Here is a 15,134-nt window from a genome sequence, read left to right as displayed (position 1 = left end):
AGAACATAAATTACATATTTATAGAGTTTTAATCAGATAAAACGGTTCAGTCGGAAAGGAGATCAACAAGAGAATTGGCGTATTTTTAATGACAAATTAAATAGGTTGTTTTAGTTAGTTGGATCCAAATAGGCTAATGGGCCTCCATAATACATGAGTTCCATGTGTTTTTGCACTATAATTTACCTGTCAAAGCATTAAGCATGCAATGTTCTTTTCTAATTCTTTCACTAAAAAACAAAAGCGTAGTATTATTTCATATATCATTAGGAACAGAGAATCTTAATCAAGCCACGTAAAAAGCACTTCTTATACGCTAATTAAATATTATCATTACTATATAAAGTAAAATAAAAAAATAAAAAATAAAAAAAGAGAGAAATTTTAAAAGTTTGAAGAATGTGATATTCATTGTTGATACATAATAGATCGAAGGAATTGATTAAAAAAGATCTTTTGAATGAATGGGATATTGAATTCTATTATTATATATGATTATTCTACATATAATCTCTTATATATCGAATTGTTAAAATGGAAAATCAATTCTTAAAATAATTGAATAGTTTGCATTAAAAAAAATAGAAATGCTTATGACCTAGTTGGTCGTAGATTTGAATGACCCATGAATTACTTCTCTAAGTAGAACTCCATGATATTTTGTAGATGTTAGGAGATGCTTATGTATCAACCATTAAGTTCCAGTTGGATCTTATCAAATCTTAGTAATCAAACATAACCATATGATTTTTTATGATGAAAATGCCTTTACGCGTAATTTTTATTTAGATCTCCTGAGAATTGACCAAGTCATTTTTATTGAAGAAAAATGACATTTTGTATTTGTCTCTCTTGTGAGATTTAAAAAAATCACCAAATGTTATATTTATTAATGATCAAACGACTTACATTAGTTTAGTTGTTCTTAGGACCAAAATGTCATTCCACCCTTTCGATTTTCTTTCTTCAATTTACCGAAGTAAATATTACTCAAAAAAAATTTACCATAGTAAAGTATTGCAAAAATGGAACTTTCATGAATGAGACTGAGAAGGGCTGAGACTTGGAAGGCTACATTAGATGTGCATGAGCCTATGGATCTGCAAGAGGAAACCCAACCAAGCTAACCTGAACTTTTGAGTCCATTGAAGAATTGATACTTTGGGTGCCTAGTACTAGGCTCTTTTATTATATATTTTTTTTGACCAAAGGCTCTCTTATTGAGTTCGATTTAATTTATATTTTTCAAGGCAAAATTACATCTAGACCTCCTGTGTTCATAATCAATTACATTTATTATCTTTGGAAAAAAATTAATTACATGTGCCCCCTATTGAAAAAAATTAAATGAATAGTTCTGTTGAAAGCAGTAAATGGACTTTTGTAATTTTTTTCTTTTCTTTCAAGGATAGTAGATATAATTGATTGCAAAGACAGGAGGGTTTGTATGTAATTTGCCCATTTTTCTATTTCAATTTAATTACTTGTCGTTCATCAATTTGCCTTGGGTAATGATAAGTCCACTCGAAGAATGATTGGATCTAGACTATCATCCCAATATATACGAGAAGCTTGTTTTTGCAAAGTGGAAGCTTTTTCTATATTTGGTTAAGTATTGGGAAACAATGATGGTTTGCGAGCCTATAAAAAATGAGGGGCAACTGAAGCTAGGGTTTCCTCTTGTAGACCTACAGGCTCACGTACATCCAATGTGACTTTCCAAGTTATAAACCTCCTCATAGCTTGGCTTATGAGTTCTTATCATTTTTACAAGACTTTACTTTTGTAAAGTTTTCTTTCGTAACATTTACTTTGGTAAGTTGAAGGAAAAATAAATTCAAAAGGGCAATAAGGCATTTTGGTCATTAATAATATGTCATTAATTGTTATGCGCTGGCACAGGAAAGGCAAATGCAAAATTTCACCTAAAAATGAAGTAGGTCAAACATCAAAGGTCCAAAAGGCACTTAGATTATAGAAATAATTCAATTAATGGAAGTTGGCTGGTCATTAATGGTGTTTCTTTAGTTGGTCTCCTTTTAATACCATAGGGTAAGCAAATGCAGTTCTTTGATTCTTGGAATTAAAAATGACTTGGGTGAAATCTTAGGTCCAAATAAAAATTTCCCTTATTTTGCAATTGTCAACTTGATCCCCATAGGTGGTTCAACCCGATCCATGATATTTGATCGAGGAATTTGAGTGGACCAATGGGCTTGACCCTATGTTCTTGAGATGGTATAATGATATAACAAAATGGAAGATTAGGATTAGTCTACCTCGACGATGGGAGAAGCCCCATACCTAGGATTTTGTTAGTGATGTCCGCACAAAGTACGTCTTTTGACATCAGATAAATACCAATCCAACAATAATAAGAAAGGGGAAAAACAGTAATTACACCAATTGAATTAAAAGGAATTTTAAAATTTACAAAAGACCTTCCCAATAACAATTGAATTTGCATAGTGATCCCCGAAAATAGCTAAGAAGCGAAATTTTGTGAATCTGAAAATCCTAGCCAATTGCCCCTTGTCTTCAGTTACCCAATCCTCCTTGTATGGATAATCCCAAAATTGTTATTTTTTTACAAGGTGGATTGGGTCTCCGGAGACGAGGGCAGTTGGCTAGGGTTTTCAGATTCACAAACTTGTTTCTTAACTAACTAGTTTTTGAAGTTTCACTTTGTAAATTTGGTTATTACTAGGATGGTCTTTTGTAAATTTTAAAATTCTCTTCAAATGGATCAACTTAATTGTTTACCATTTCTATTACGTTGGATCATATAGCAAATAAACATCCCCATATCAACCCCTATCACCCCCTATCACAGGTGATAGAATATGACTGAAACCTATTTACTGCATCTTATATATGCTTAGTTTTTCCTTTCTATGGCTTGGCAACTCCTTAATCCTAGTTTCTTGCACCCCATTGGCTAAGAACGGTGTTAGTATTTATTTATTGACTTAATCATTTGAGGTAGTTACCTGACCAATAGAGTCGGCCCGCTCTCTCTATCTACTATTGGTGTGGGATCAAATCCTATAATTCACACTTTGATTGTTTGGGATTTGGACACAACAACCCTCATAATAAATCAAGAATCCGGAGTCTCTAGACCCGATACTTGACCTTTGATTGGGTTAACCGATGGATCTTAATCGGGTTCTCATGTAGAGATTCTCCTCTACTACTACTACTAAGAGTGTTTTGTTTATAAAAGCAAACTCTCTTTCTTTGGATACTCCGGCGTTTAACGCCGTCCCTAGTCTCGACCTTCCCCTACCAAACGACCTCCTTTTCATGAATCGTGATTCCCGATATGAATCAAAATACCAAAAAAAATTTTAATTAAATATCTTTTATTTATTTATTTATTTATTTTTCATTTTCATAAAAAGAGAAAAACACCCATTGGTTTCTCATTCCGTTCTCAAAATCAATCTGTTGTCGTCAGCACTGACATTGTAATCCACGCGATCACGCGTTACAAGATCTCTTCACCACCCCCTTTGTAACACTCGCCCAAACCACCTAAGTACTTCCTGGCTCGTGGATCAGCCGTTTAGGAATATAAAGAGATTCATTCATGTGGGGTCCATTCTCCAACTGGGGTATCTTGGTTGAATGTCTCTTGTGCGGTCGTGATTGAGTTTACGTGTCAAATCGCAGTGACGTCAATTTAGTTCTCCGAGTCGTCGCGTCCCGTGTTAGTTAAACTTAAATCTTCTATAAATATTTACTCCGACTGAAAAAAAGCTAAACAAAAACCACGCGCTTTGTGCCACCAAACTAAACCACAGAAGGTTTACAACTGTATAGAGACAGGGATAATAATAACGAGCGTGGGACCCACCGGCATAAATAAAATTATTAGGAAATAAAAAATGAAAATCGATTCAACGGTCAAGATTCAAGATATATGAAAATATGCGTCTTCAATATCGACGGGCGAGTTAGGTCAGCCGTTGGAGTTGAGCGGCTTTTGACCGGCTTCAGAAAAGTGTACAACTAACAAGGAATTGAGAATTTCAGACACTGTAATTTCAGGCACCGAAAATACCCCTGTAAGGTGAATATCTGGACATTCCCAGTGACCAGAAAATAATAGATTGTTGGAGTTTCAGGTGACGAAAATGCCCTTACAAGGCAAAGTGAGCGGACATTCCCACACAAAGAGAGAGGGATGAATCACTTTGACTTGACTCAACACGGAAGAATCTTACCGGCATGTCTAATTTGGTCAACTCCCTTCGATTTTTGTAGTGAATTCTTTTACTTTGCACATAGATTGATTCTTATTAAATGAAGACTTTTGAAATTTTTTATTTTAAAAATATTGATAATTTTTTATAATACCATAGCGAACTCATGACCTCTTTAATAAGATGTGCTAATATCACCAATTGAGATATTCTTCGATAGAATATTTTTCCTTTTTAATGAAATAAACAGAATTATATACATGTTTTTCTTTTTGTAATATATTTGTATAGCAAGACAAAAAAGACAAAAAAAAAACTAATTCTACGTGCCTGATGTGTGGGGAGGCTTCAATATTGGTGGAGTCTTGTAGAGCCTTCAAAGGCAGACAAAAAACATTTACTCATTTTCACCTACCAAAACAATTTGCATGGGTCATGTGCCACCTAAAAACATAATGGGCTTCATTTCTAGTTAGGTGGATGAGTCTATCCACTCTCCAAAACGTCGTGTGTCCATTTCCATGGACCACGAGGATCAACTAATAGTAGCCACACTCAAACCCCAAAACAAGGACCCACATGATTTAGAATTATATTATTCTAATTATCCATTTCATATGGTAGATGACTCACACGAGTATCCAAACATAATAGATATTGTTATGTAAGGTACATATGGTTTGGGGGGGGGGGTAGAAAATCATTTTTATGTGGACATATTTGTAAAAGGGAGAAGGGACAATAATAAAAGGGCAGAGCACACTTGACAATAACTATTTGATGTCGAAATCAATTCTCGCAACAATAATATATAAAAAAAAAAAATAAATTATAAACTAAACTTAGTTAATAGAGTCAGAGATACTGTAATTATAGCGTAACAAGCCCACAACATAAAGTGATGAGAGGCTATATTGTAAAATTTCAATCTATTTATTTTGATTCTTGCAATGATTCTTTTCCCTATTCTGTTGGTTGTTAGGACGAAGTAGCATTACTTTGTCACTGAAGATGCTTTTCATTTTGAGTTTTTGTTGGTGTCCATTTGGAGGATTCATGCATCGGAATTTTTCGGCAAGTTAATTTTTTCCTCAAATCTCCATGTTTCATTTTGCAAAAATGAAAGTGTCATGAACCAAGCTACTAGGAAGGTTGGGACTTGAAAAGCCACATTAAATGTGCATGAGATTGTGACTTTGCAAGGGGAACCTAACAAGCAAAAATGCCATCATATTTGTAAAAGGCAAAAGTAAAAATAGTGAGAGAAGTAGAGCATATATTGAGAGTGACTATTTGATGACAAAATCTATTCTTACAAACAAATCAACAATTAAAAAAATAAAAAAAAATAATAAGCAAAATCTAGGGGTTTTTTTTAAAGAAATTTGCATAAAAAAAAAATCTAGTTGATGGAGTTGATCATGCTTTGCTCCTTAGAAGATATTCTAGTTATAAGAGCACATAACATAAAAGGGGTGACGGACGTTTTGTGAAAAGCTTCAATCTACTTATTTTGATTTCTATAGTGATTCATTTTTGTTGGCTCTTACAAAAAAATAATGTTGTTTTTGATTTAGAATATATTTCCCTGTACCGTGTTTGCACTCTAGTTGGTGTTAGATTTGCTCAATTAGTAAAATTAAAATTTCTTAATGAAGAGGTCATGAATTCGACTCTATCCGATGGTATATATAATGGAGTCCGGACCAGCTCCCCCGACGGGGAGCACAAAGGTGCTCCCCGCGGTTCGACCACACAAGCGTGGGGCCCCGGTGAAACACTTTTGGAAAACACAAAAAAAAAAATTCTTTCCCGGGGCCCCCGTGTGTGGTCGCCCGCGGGGAGCCTCGTGCTCCCCGCGGGGTGAGCCGATTCTATATAATGACCCCTTTCCTTATAGATAGAAAATATCAATATGCCAAAATATTTAATGAAATTCAACCTACGTATAATTAGACTTGATCTCATCTTTATATAACGTTTAAAACGTGTTTTTTCCATGATAACGAAAACACCCATTCCAAAGAAAAACCAAACAGCCAGTATATTTTATTTAACATGTAACTAGGATTTCATGTATTGATGGTTATAACGTTTAGTGAGGGCACTGACAAGTTTGATTGTATCACTAAATTGGACGGGTGGCAGGCTTTGCAACTTGCGGTTCATTTATCGTAACAGTATCGTGTATCGGCCGATAATTGTTCACAACTTTCTGGCTTTATGTATTTCAAAAGGGTAATTTGGTAAACCTGCATGAAAATCATAAGAAATTGACTCGTGTCTCGTGCCTCATGCCGACCAAGCGATCATGTTCCACTTCCATCGTCAGATGTACAGACGCGACGACTACTCGGCTCGGCTCGGCTCGGCTGGTCGTCATATGTAAAACCAACGGGAGCCAAACAGCCTTACACGTCAGCGTCGTTTTTTTTCAATCTCATTACATAATAATATAAAATTCTCAGACCAGTAAATCTCTTTGAAGCTTCCCCATTTCCACGTTATATATATATTTGGCTTCGATTGCTTCTCCCCTTCTCTCGTCGATCTGTGAAAAACAAAAGAAGCGATTTCTGTGATTGCGAGAACACACGAAGAGTAAGCAGTGTTGGAGAGAGAAGGGAAGAGAGAGAAGGGAAGGAAGGTAGACATACAGAAGACTCTCTCTCCTCTCTGTGTACTCTCTCTCTCTTATTGCTAACAGAAGCGCGAGGCTCGCCCCACCCATTTGCTTTTTCAATTCGCCGCCATGATTTCATTGAACAGAAGCAGTTTCCTGGTAATACAAATCAAACCCACTTCGAAATTTTGCACCTTACGCTAGCCCATTTGTAGAATTTTCTGTTTTCTTCTGTTTACATTCGTTTCCATTTGGTATTAGTTCGCCTGTCCATTTCTGTGGGCTGCTTTTTTGACACTGAGAAAGAAAGTTTGTTTTTTTTTTTCGTTCTTTTTCTGTTGGAGCTATTGATTTGGTCTCGGTTTGAAAATGGAGTCAATCTAAGAGTTTGGTATAAAATGAGGTTTTGGGTTGTTTTTGTTTCTTGATTGTAAGCAGAACAACAACTCTACGAGTTTATCTGGCATTTCTAGATTCTCTCATACGCAGAGAAAAGCATCTGCCGTGGTGGTGCTGGCTCAGAGCTCCAACGGTCGACCAGGTGAAAGGAAGATTAGGGCTGTCATGGAAAGCACAATGAAGGAAACAAGAGAAAGTGCTCCTGCTCTTGATTTAAACTCCAAATCCACTGTTGGTGGAGGTATCAAGGACACCTATGGCGAAGATGCCGCCACTGAAGATCAGGCCATCACCCCTTGGACCTATTCGGTTGCTAGGTGAGAAATGATCCACCATTCCTCATTACCCTTCTTTCTTTTTTTTCCTTTTTTTTTTAATTTATTTCCTTGATCTGATCTTCCAAATCTGTATTTTCTTTTAATTATTTCTGGTTGGTTGGTTGTTCGATGATTTCGACGAACATCTCTCCTTTTTAATTGGGTTTTTTTTGGGTGGGGTTTACCCACTTGGCCGGTTGCTTTTGACATGCTTTGCGTGCTTCTGATGGTCTCTATCATTCCAACTGTTTGACGGTGGTCATCTGGTTTATAAGAAATTTTGTTGCTTTCCTTTTTTTCCTCCCTGACTTCGTCCCTTTCTTCCGGAAGAAAACTTGTATCAGATGTAAAACGATTTGGTCAAAAAACATAGACATATATAGATATTTACTGAAAAATCTTAATTGGGTTCGAATTGTATAGTCTTTTGGATCTAGAATATTGAAGAATGAAAGGGCAAACGCCAAGCCTTTTCCTTTATACTTGGTTTCTTTTGGTAGCTGAGCTGAAATTTAATGGAATTATTAATATTAGGAGCAGGAGGGTTGAGCGGTTGATACCTTGATGGTTTGGTCGTCCGAATTATTTCTTTGTTTATTCTTTAGTTTAATGCCAGTCTTTTTCCTTCTTTGATTGTTTGTTGAATTTCCAGGAAGGTGTGTACTTTGTTTGATCTCTTAATCCAGGAACATTGGGGGTATCACTGTTTTTGACGCTTTCAGTATTTTTAGTATCCCCACCTCTCTTTCCTTCTCTCTCCTCTTGTAAATTAAATTAATTTATTTTTTAAAAATAGAATCATACCTCTTTGGTCATTTTATTGAAGTTGGAACAGGGGACTCTCTTACTGTTTTACAATTTTGAACATCCATCACACACTGGATGCTATGGCCATGGGCATGTCCAAAAGCTATCCTTGTTGGCTTGTTGCATCCCACTCTGATACTTGGGCTTATTCACCTATCTCTTAGCAGTTTTGTGCGTGAAGACACAAAGTTTACCACCATGGTGTCGATTATTTGGGACAATTGTGGTCTTTTGTTCTATGCATCAACTTGATATGCTATTCATTTGTACATGGGAGTCAGTACTTTGTTTCATCAACCGAATTTTCTATACTTTCTTGTGTAAGTAAAGCTTTTAAGAAGAACTGAACCTTACCTATACAAGGCTTTCTGTGCCGTAGTTTGATTTTTGTATCGGTGATATTGTTCTGGCCATTGGTGATGTTCAGGGTGTTAATTCTAACCTGTTGCTATGGTCTGAGATCCATGTTCATTTCTTCAGCTGGATCTTCTAAATTTTTTTTTCTTCTCCTTTTGGTATAGTGGGTATAGCTTGTTGCGGGATCCACACCACAACAAAGGGCTTGCATTCTCAGAGAAAGAGAGAGATGCTCATTACTTGCGTGGCCTTCTTCCCCCTGCAGTTGTATCTCAGGAACTTCAGGTTCTCACATTGTTAAAGCTGTGATATAGTTCAGACAGAATCAATCTTTTCTTTGCTTTTGCAAAATTTGAACAATTGTCCAAATAATCTTCGTTAATAATCCCTTTTTTTTTAAATTTTTTATAACTAATTCCAGGAGAGGAAAATAATGCACAATCTTCGTCAATATCAAGTGCCATTGCAGAGATATGTTGCTATGATGGATCTTCAGGTTGTCACTCACCTACCACCCTGGTCAACTAGCGTATTCTGTGTTTCAATTGATGTTGTATTTAGGTCTTTGATTGTTTGGTTTTTTATGGAATTATGACCTGGTTCGCAGGAGAGAAATGCAAGGCTGTTCTACAAGCTTCTCATTGATCATGTAGAGGAATTGCTTCCTGTTGTATACACACCAACTGTTGGTGAGGCTTGCCAGAAATACGGATGCATCTACAGGCGTCCACAGGGTTTATACATCAGCTTGAAAGAGAAGTATGTCCATTGAATACTAAACCACTTTCCTTAGCAACTCATGTATTCGTCTTTAACGCGAATTAGTCAATTTTTTGCAGGGGAAGGGTTCTTGAAGTGTTAAAGAACTGGCCTGAGAAAAATATCCAGGTTATTGTTGTGACAGATGGTGAACGTATTTTGGGGCTAGGGGATCTTGGCTGCCAGGTATGCAGTTCATTTAAATTCATGACCATCAATATTTGAAATATTGGTTTATATTAGGTGAACATTCTGTCTCTTGTATCCTTGATTGATCTCGGTAGTTTGTTGAGACAATGCTTGAATTGTTTGTAGGGAATGGGAATTCCAGTTGGTAAACTAGCGCTATATACAGCACTTGGAGGAGTGCGTCCTTCTTCAGTAAGCATTCTCATTGTTAAGACTGTGTACTTTGATTGTTCGATTATTGAAACTAGAATCTTGGTGTATGCACTATTTTGGTTCTTGTTTGCATTTTGGGTAGGCTCAACATAGTCCTTGGTTCAACTGCATTTATTCTTCTGCGTTCGTGCAAAAAATTTAATTTGCTTTGACCAACTCATAAGCTTAGGCTACCCCTTGGAGGGAGCATGAGCCAATCTACTCCAGCTCAACCAAACTTTCAAGTTCAATCATATGATCCTTGTGCTTCTCTCTCTCTCAGTAATAGAAATTGTTTGATTTTATCTTTTGCAGTGCTTGCCTGTGACCATCGATGTGGGAACAAATAATGAGCAGTTGTTGAAGGATGAGTTCTACATTGGACTGAGGCAGAAGAGAGCAACTGGCCAGGTCATTACAACTTGCAGGATCTAGCTTTTTATGAGGAACTTTACAGGATCTGTGGTTGCAATTATACTAACTTGTTTTATGTACCTTCTGACTGTAGGAATATGCTGAACTTCTACATGAATTCATGTGTGCTGTTAAGCAGAATTATGGGGAAAAAGTCCTTGTACAGGTACCATCTGTTCAGGATCTCAATGAGATTACTGAGTAGTTTTGCAACTTCTCAAGCTTGGCTTGAAGCTTATTTGTGCTATTATAGACCCTCAGAATTTTTTATTGAATCGACAGTTTGAAGATTTTGCTAACCACAATGCCTTTGAGCTGCTCGCAAAGTATAAGGCATCGCATCTTGTTTTCAATGATGATATACAGGTAAGTTCTCTAATTGATGGTATTACTTCTCAGAGAAACATTAGTTTAACCTTCAATCTAATGGTTTCTGTCCTTTTGCAGGGAACAGCATCAGTGGTCCTAGCAGGACTTGTTGCATCACTCAAGCTAGTTGGAGGAACCTTGGCAGAGCATACATTCTTATTTCTTGGTGCTGGAGAGGTGCATTTCCATTAACTCTTTTCACCCCCTTTTTCTATATGATCACTACTCAACACCTCCTGAGATAAATTAAATAAAGTACACTCCAATTTTTTATTTTTTTTATTTTTATTTTTTAAATTCATCTCTCCTAATATTGTCATGCTATCAAAACTATTGAATTTCTACTCCCTCAGAAACTCACCTCAATTTCCATGTCTGGCTCTGGATCACTATTCCATAATAATTAGTTAATTATTCACTGTTTTTAATTTCTTTTCTCTACAAGTTGAAGTTCTATTGGTATGCCTGAGTGCTGTTATTTTGTGCTTGCAGGCTGGTACTGGTATTGCTGAACTTATAGCTCTTGAGATCTCAAAACAGGTTGGTAACTTTCTGAAGTTTACTTGTATAACATTTTTCTGTAGGACTTTTTGATGTATGGGATTTATATCTTTTTATCTTCTTTGCAGACAAAAGCTCCATTGGAAGAGAGTCGCAAGAAAGTTTGGCTTGTGGACTCTAAGGTAATTAAAAACTGAGTACTTCCAAGTTCCTGCATTAAAACACAGAAAAAGGAATACAGATTTGTTCCACTCCCCCTCCCCCCTCTAGTATCTATTCTAATTTTGTTTCCTTTGCAGGGATTAATCGTCAACTCCCGAAAGGAGTCTCTTCAACATTTCAAAAAACCTTGGGCTCATGAGCATGAACCTGTCAAGACACTTCTGGATGCTGTCAAGGTTATTACTCCCATCTCAGTGTTTGTATTCAATTTCCCAGACAGTTTAGAAACCTCAATTTATAGCCTGTTGTTGTTGCTACTTCTTAGGCAATCAAGCCAACAGTGTTGATCGGTTCCTCAGGGGTAGGGAAAGCTTTTACACAGGACGTGGTTGAAGCTATGGCCTCCTTTAATGAGGTACTCTTTTCATTCTGTTCATTCCTCCTACTCTCTTATTATACTTTAGGCAGTAAAAAGCTTACATTTGATGTTCATCACTGGCTTGCAGAAACCAGTTATTCTTGCTCTTTCAAATCCAACATCACAGTCTGAGTGCACGGCTGAACAAGCATACAAATGGACTAAGGTAACTTGAATTAGGATTTAAATTTCTATTGTTCACCACGCAAGACATGATGGATATCAGAGTAAGTATGATGATTAATGAAAATGGAAACCTAAATTCTCTCTCTCAATTTGCAGGGTCGTGCAATTTTTGCCAGTGGTAGTCCATTTGACCCTGTTGAATATGATGGGAAGGTTTTTGTACCTGGCCAGGTTCAACATTATACCTTTCTTATCGTGTGGGTTACCATAGATGGAAGATATATCCCCAGCATGACTAACTTGTACTTCTGTCCTGTTAAAATGATTTCAGTCAAATAATGCATACATCTTCCCTGGACTTGGATTGGGTTTGATAATTTCCGGTGCAATCCGTGTGCATGATGACATGCTTTTGGCAGCGTGTAAGTTGAACCCCAGAAAGTCCTTTTAACAACATCAATGGAATACATGACCCATATGTTGAATGTTTAGTTCATATGGATATTCACTAAAAATTTGGTGTGTTCTTTGAAACAGCGGAAGCGTTGGCTGCCCAGGTGTCGCAGGAGAACATTGACAAAGGCCTCATCTATCCTCCATTTTCTAATATCAGAAAGATATCCGCTCACATTGCTGCAAGTGTAGCTGCTAAAGCATATGAACTAGGTGAGTTACTTCTGGATTTGGGGCATGCAAGCTCTGCCACATCCCAGAACTACAATTTGAACTAACCACACCCAAACTGCTTTCTTTGTAGGTTTAGCAACCCGTCAACCTCGACCCGAGAATCTGGTTGAGTACGCGGCTAGCTGCATGTACAGTCCTGCTTACAGAAACTACCGCTAAAATGGTGGAAATCAAATCACGTTACTACAGTTTATGTAGTTTCATTTGTTGTGAACATATCGATAATCCATATTTCTTTGGTTCTTTATGGTGTTGTCTGCCATACCTTCTCTCTTCGCCTCTTGCGTATAGTATGTAATTTAGGCTCTGGTAGGAATTGCTTAATTCTAATCCAACTCTTTCCAGTGATCAAAGCTATCTATTGACAAAAGCAGAATACCCAGGCAAAGTTTGTAAGGCAAGGAGACATAACCAAGTTCATGTTAGTCATTTATGATACAAAAGAAAGGAAAAATTCAATGGAATCTGTTTCTGCAGTTGCCTGCAATCCTGTCCACTCTCTCTCTCTCTCTCAAGTGTGACTCAATATGATTAACTTGTGCTGTTTTTTCACATTAATACGATGGCACAATGCATTTCCAGATTGATTCCGCCAAGCCTTCTCTTTTCTTCTGAAAATTCTGCAGCATGACTAACTAATCTTGATGGTTCTGGTACAAGCCCTAGTTTTTATGGGCTCCAGTAAGAACATATGCCCGTATTAGACTTTACAACTTATGCAATCAACTGACAGACAGACCATTTGAGAATTTCACATATGAAAGATAATGCTTCAAACTCTTTGACAGTCACGAGGATCTGACTAATGTAACTTTAATACCAATAGGTCATTGCAGGATGAAATCATTGGACAGCTCCTGTGTTTCTTCATAAACGAGATATACATTTTCATATACACTGCCACAAGAGGTTCATAATGGAAGTTTTAGGTTTTCGATATAGTTTAAAGTTCAAAGATTTGCACCCTGGACCCAGATCTGCATTTTTGAGAACCCCCGAGTTACCTTAGAATCAAACTAAGTTTCTTTGAATCCAGATAAGCCTCCGTGTGTTCATGCAGTAACTTCCTTGGTCAGGTTTGTTTCTGATTTTTTTAAAATTTGTTATAAATTCCTTAATTTTTCGGTTTTTATGCTAATTCCTTTATTTTTCTTCCTTAGCTTTTTCTCTTTCTACATGTGAAATGTCACTATTTGGCCCCCCCAAATATTGAGAACCATTTTTAAAGGTAATATAATGGATATAAATGTCATTCCAAATTAAAAACTAGTTCATCAATCCCTATTTATTCTCCCCTTTCTTCTCTCTCATGTTTTCTTCCTATTTATTCTCTTATCTTTTTATAAACGTGGGTTAAGGAAAATTTTTGAAAAAAAAATCTTATTAGTTATTCAAAATTTCATTCCTAATTAAAAATTAATTCCTCAATCCCTATTTATTCTCTCCTCTCTCATATTCTCTTCCTATTTATTCTCTTCCTATTTATTCTCTTCCCCTTCTATAACTATGGGTTAAGGAAAAATTGGAAAAAAATCTTCTCCACAATTAATTATTCTTTCTCTTTCTCAATTTATTTATCGTTCTATTTTTTTTATTATTTTTATAATTTTATACTATTTGTTTCTCTATTTCTTCTATAATTTTTGTTATTTGATTTTATACTGTGAATAAAATGCCTATAGTTAGTAAGGTAAAACTACCATTGGTTTGTATCTACTAATAAAGAAATTTTGGTTTGCGTATGACTTTCTAGGGTTGAATTCATTATTTTTTTTTTTGGCTTTAATTTATCTATATTTGTCAAAAAAATTATTATCAATAATTTACCTATTTTTTCAAATGTGCGGGCCCTACAAAATAAGCATTAGTGCTTCCGAGCGGAAAGGTTATCTGGACTTTTATTCTTCAGCCCCTACTTTTGAATCCTGGGTCTGCCCTGAACAAGACATTCATGGTTGGGCTCTTTCTGCTCCACAAATAATGCAATCCGGTCTACATTATTTTGTACTAATATGATAAAGGAGAATAGGCCTGTACGTGAAGGAACAGCCAAAACTTAGACCCAACTGGCAGCTTCACTCTTTAAATGCCAAGCTTGCAATGGCATTTGGCAGTCAGTCTGAACTCTGAAGTGTAAATTTTCAATCAATTAAACTGTCAAATGGCAGACACCTTGCTGGATGAGATTCCCTGTCCCAACGATAGGCATCCGACAGGCACTAGCACAATAATGAACTTCAGCTCTGCAGACCTTTTGGGTGTGATGTTTCAAACATTGGGCACGCTCCTTTCATTGTCAACCTCCCTTTCAAAAACAGCTTGAAGTAGGTCATTGGACTTCATCATGGCTATCAGCACTAGAAGAAACTTCACAGACATGGAGCATGCTTCAGTCCTTTGCATTTGCTATCATGGGAGACAATTTGAGCCATTAGATCAAAATTTCGATCTCAACCATTGAGATTTTACAATCGAGATCGAAACCTTGGCTCAAACCTTGACTGAAGCAAAATTGCACAAACACGCTTATTAATTTCAAGGAGAGCAAGAATGAGGGTGAAACGATGGGTGCTTTTAGTTTCAGCCCTGCCTGCTCCCTCTGCTCA

The 15,134-nt window shown here is 36.5% G+C and overlaps 1 protein-coding gene across 3 annotated transcripts; it reads left to right on the top strand.

Moving 5' to 3' along the window:
- Positions 1–6,712: 6,712 nt before the first annotated feature.
- On the top strand, positions 6,713–12,992 carry LOC149018318 (NADP-dependent malic enzyme-like). 3 transcript variants are annotated; one of them, XM_089152605.1, is made up of 20 exons: positions 6,713–6,990; positions 7,270–7,547; positions 8,876–8,996; positions 9,133–9,207; positions 9,319–9,470; positions 9,551–9,656; positions 9,786–9,851; positions 10,167–10,262; positions 10,360–10,431; positions 10,548–10,631; positions 10,713–10,811; positions 11,127–11,174; positions 11,264–11,317; positions 11,435–11,533; positions 11,623–11,712; positions 11,804–11,881; positions 11,998–12,072; positions 12,173–12,263; positions 12,379–12,507; positions 12,599–12,992. In XM_089152605.1, the coding sequence occupies exons 1-20, from the start codon at positions 6,961–6,963 to the stop codon at positions 12,685–12,687; spliced, it is 1,932 nt and encodes a 643-aa protein (XP_089008731.1). In that variant the 5' UTR covers positions 6,713–6,960; the 3' UTR covers positions 12,688–12,992. The 3 variants fall into 3 exon arrangements, with proteins under 3 accessions (XP_089008731.1, XP_089008732.1, XP_089008733.1); XM_089152606.1 differs by having other exon boundaries at positions 6,714–6,990; positions 7,321–7,547; XM_089152607.1 differs by lacking the exons at positions 6,713–6,990; positions 7,270–7,547 and adding an exon at positions 7,614–8,674.
- Positions 12,993–15,134: the final 2,142 nt, after the last annotated feature.

Source organism: Hakea prostrata, chromosome 4, assembly GCF_041222555.1.
Source record: "Hakea prostrata isolate BN-2017 chromosome 4, UWA_Hpros_2, whole genome shotgun sequence".
Lineage (NCBI taxonomy): Eukaryota > Viridiplantae > Streptophyta > Magnoliopsida > Proteales > Proteaceae > Hakea > Hakea prostrata.
This window is presented reverse-complemented; position numbering and strand designations above follow the sequence as displayed.

What these genes read in the sequence shown, in the direction of transcription:
- LOC149018318 (XM_089152605.1), top strand. Translation starts at nt 6,961, where the DNA reads ATGATTTCATTGAACAGAAGCAGTTTCCTG. An exon ending in TGGACCTATTCGGTTGCTAG is followed by an intron (nt 7,548 to 8,875) that starts GTGAGAAATGAT and finishes CTTTTGGTATAG; the next exon opens with TGGGTATAGCTTGTTGCGGG. An exon ending in CTCTTGAGATCTCAAAACAG is followed by an intron (nt 11,175 to 11,263) that starts GTTGGTAACTTT and finishes TCTTCTTTGCAG; the next exon opens with ACAAAAGCTCCATTGGAAGA.